Source organism: Lepisosteus oculatus, chromosome 4 (genome assembly GCF_040954835.1).
Source record: "Lepisosteus oculatus isolate fLepOcu1 chromosome 4, fLepOcu1.hap2, whole genome shotgun sequence".
Taxonomy (NCBI): Eukaryota; Metazoa; Chordata; class Actinopteri; order Semionotiformes; family Lepisosteidae; genus Lepisosteus; species Lepisosteus oculatus.
The window spans coordinates 29,768,696-29,772,189 of NC_090699.1; the positions used below are offsets into that span (position 1 = coordinate 29,768,696).

Here is a 3,494-nt window from a genome sequence, read left to right on the forward strand (position 1 = left end):
TGAGGAATGACAGTGACCATGCATCTGTCTGACAGCCACAAACAGTATCTGTATGTATGTGTAAATTTGCCAGCTTGTGGCAGTGTGTATCTATGTCTCTGCCTGGTCAAGTTCAAATAGTGACAGCATGTGTATGTGTCCATCAGAGGACGAGCAGAGGGAGAAATCTCTGTCCCACCACACCATCCAGCAGCTGATTATGGAGAAGGAGCAGGCTTTGGCTGACCTGAATTCAGTGGAGAAGTCCTTGGCTGACCTGTTCCGGCGCTATGAGAAGATGAAGGATGTATTGGATGGGTTCCGCAAGGTGGGTGTGGAATCAAACATGCAGGCTGCCAATCTGAACGCTTAAACTCTCTCCAGCAATAACCCAACATCTGCTGCTCCTGCTGGTTGTACACAAGCTGTATTTCAGAGTTAGGCTTAGGGTTCAGGGTAGGTTTATATTTTCGGTTAGGATTAGACATGGTGAAGCTTAGGCTTGAGTATAAGATTGAGGGCAGAGGTTAGAGATGGGTATGGATTTGAAAGGGGAGATGTTTGATACTTTGATACTTCTGAAGAGTTTTCAGGTGGATGAACTGGGATTGTGTATCAGTGATATGGGGTGAACTGTAGCTATTTTTTTACTCATTTACTTGTTTTTGGGAAGAAGAACTTTTAAATGCCTTAGACATCTCTCTATACATGAAACTTTATAAGAGGCTGCCTTAGTTTGAAGTTACATTTAGAGAGAGAGATGTGTTTCTCCTTCTCCTATCTGTGAGCTGTCATTGGGAGTGAGCACTTAATCTCAGCAGCTCCACTGACCCACTGTGCTCTCTGTCCAGAATGAGGAAGTGTTGAAAAAGTGTGCGCAGGAGTATCTGTCCAGGGTCCGCAAGGAGGAGCAGAGATACCAGGCCCTGAAGATCCATGCGGAGGAAAAATTGGACAAGTAAGTATACTTCTATCTCTGTCCCCTGCACTTAATAACTCGTATGTTCTGTCTCGTTTAATAAATACCTCCTTTTCCTCTGCCACCTTCACTAAATAACCCACTTCCTCTGCCTGCTGTACTAAATACCCACCTTGCCTCCCCTGTCCCATTTTATTAAATGTCCCACTTCCTCTGTTTGTTGTATTCTGCTCACGAGAACTTAATAAAGGGAGTTTATCTGTTTCTATTTCAGTTTCTTTGACTCAATTTCAACACTAAGCATAACATTACTGTCTAATTAATAACACCGCACAAACCTTTTATCTTTTCTGAAAAGCTAATGCTAATGTTGAGTGTGACAGTCCTCTCAACATACAAGGTTCTCCCGGTGTAAGAAGAACATGGATGAATTACACACTACTGACTCCCCATCTGTTTTTCCATTACTTTCAATACTTGGCTTGTGTGACCACAATAGAACTGATCAAAGTTAATTCACCACATTAAATCATTAGTGTAACTGAAAAGCATGAGCTTCAAAGCAGTTTATTTTTATTTATTAATGTTGTAGTTGTGGTCTTATAGTCTGTCCAGCGCAAGTCATAACGACGTGTCTGTGTGTGTCTCCTAGGGCAAACTCAGAGATTGCCCAGGTACGTGCCAAAGCCAAGCAGGAGCAGGCAGCATATCAGGCCAGCCTGAGAAAGGAGCAGATGAGGGTGGAGTCACTGGAAAGGACCCTGGAGCAGAAGGTAGAACGGCAAACTGTTTCCCTCCCAGTGCCCCTCTAAATTAATCTAACTTCCTAATTTCAGTGAGACAACATCACAAGGTCCTCATAGAATATCAGGGTACCCTGCACCTCAGAAAGATGAAATACACAACTATATATGTACAGCTGGCACAATCTGCAATTTAAACAAATCAAATTCTAACAGCAAGCTCAATTTTATGTACACACATTATGTATCACAGTAAATGATTTAAATATACTTGTAGACCATTTCATGTAATGAGCTTCTAAAAACAATTAAAGGAGTCTGGCCCTTAAACAGTTAAGCACCTTGTTTGCATTAGCTGTTCTATTTTTAGCCAACATAGTCTGATCTCTGTGTGAATACAGAATTCACAGCTAGACTAATCTTCACGAGTCCCTCTCTGTATAGTGTTAGATCTCCCATTTTAGTGCTGTAGCTACTCAAAAACCAGTACTAAGAAACTATACATTGAAGCCATGTGATGGTTTTGTTGGAATGTCAAAACAGAGGGATCATGATTGTAAATGCTAGAAAGCTTTCCCAGATACACTTGTCATTTGCAGTCCTAAGCTTTTGATGAGGAGTTAAAAAGATAAAATAACAATCTCTGAACACTGCGGTTAAGAGCATACATGGGAATAGATTGGTAAATTGGAATGTTATTCCAAGACATACATTATAAATAGAGTTACTTGAATTACAGTATGTTACCATTCATTCCTATGTGACTAACCTCGCTGCTACAGGGTCTAAGAATGCTTTGCTCAGTCTAGATAAAGACTTGGATCTTTGGATTAATGCTTATATGATAGTGCTATTAATGTATTTAGAAACAGCATTCTACACATTTTAAAGTGAATCCACTAAAACATCTTGCTGTTTTCTCTCAAAAGAACAAAGAGATTGAAGAACTGACAAAGATCTGCGATGAACTCATCTCTAAGATGGGAAAGAGCTAACTGCCACCCCTTCTCTTGGACTCTTTCCATTTGGGGTGGGGAGGAGACAATCAGGAGAGGAAGATAACACCATATCATCTGTACTTCCACAGCTGGCAAGTTGTGAGCACTGAATGGATGTTTTCCCGTAGCCATCTGCACTACTGTATTTTGTAAAGGAGACTGTTGTGTAATGCCCATGGAGAGGAAGACCCACTTTGATTTTTGTTTTTCGTAGACTTCAAATTTGTAGCAAGTTTCCTGCATCAGGGGTCTTGTGAGGTGCTGGAATGAATACTGTGTTGCTGACACTGGCACCAGGAGCCCTGAAGTCGGGACACCCTGCCACTGCCACCAATAGTGCAGGACTTTGGAAAGGCTTGGCACAGCCTGCACAGTGATATCCCGCAGCAGTTCAGAAGACATAGGGCTGTGAGAATAAAAAATGAACAAAATCCTAAATGCATGTCTTAGATGAAAGAGTACCTTCTTATTGTAAATAAAATTTTGGCTGACAAAAGGAAAAATAATTGCAATTTTGGATTTTGATACGTCTATCAATTCAAAGGTTCATGTACTTTGCAGATAAATTGTGTTTATGCTTTCTTTTTAAAATCTGGGAAATTTCTTTTTTATTTTACAATATTTTTTTTTTGGGGGGGGGGTGCTGAGTGTCTCAGTCCTGCTATTATTGATGTAACATGACTTGAGAAGGAATCCAAAGAGGCTTCCAGCTGGTTTCAAGCACCTGCTTTAAGTGCAATAAATATGGCAATAAAGATGTTCAGTCCTGTAGTTCTTGAACAAGAGCTGTTGTGCAGTGCATTGTTGGACATGGCTCTTTTTAGCTGGAATGTGATGTTGGGACACATGCTATGC

At 40.8% G+C, this 3,494-nt stretch overlaps 1 protein-coding gene across 7 annotated transcripts in view; it reads left to right on the forward strand.

Annotated features, from left to right (window-relative positions):
• The window catches only part of tacc2 (transforming, acidic coiled-coil containing protein 2), a 72,614-nt gene extending 69,220 nt beyond the window's left edge, over positions 1–3,394 (forward strand). For all 7 annotated transcript variants that reach the window (XM_069189039.1, XM_069189040.1, XM_069189036.1 and 4 more), the window contains 4 exons: positions 147–307; positions 831–937; positions 1,551–1,671; positions 2,571–3,394. In XM_069189039.1, coding sequence (XP_069045140.1) covers positions 147–307; positions 831–937; positions 1,551–1,671; positions 2,571–2,636 — 455 coding nt within the window. In that variant the 3' untranslated portion in view covers positions 2,637–3,394. The remainder of the gene's footprint in view (positions 1–146; positions 308–830; positions 938–1,550; positions 1,672–2,570) is intronic.
• The last annotated feature ends 100 nt before the right edge of the window (positions 3,395–3,494 follow it).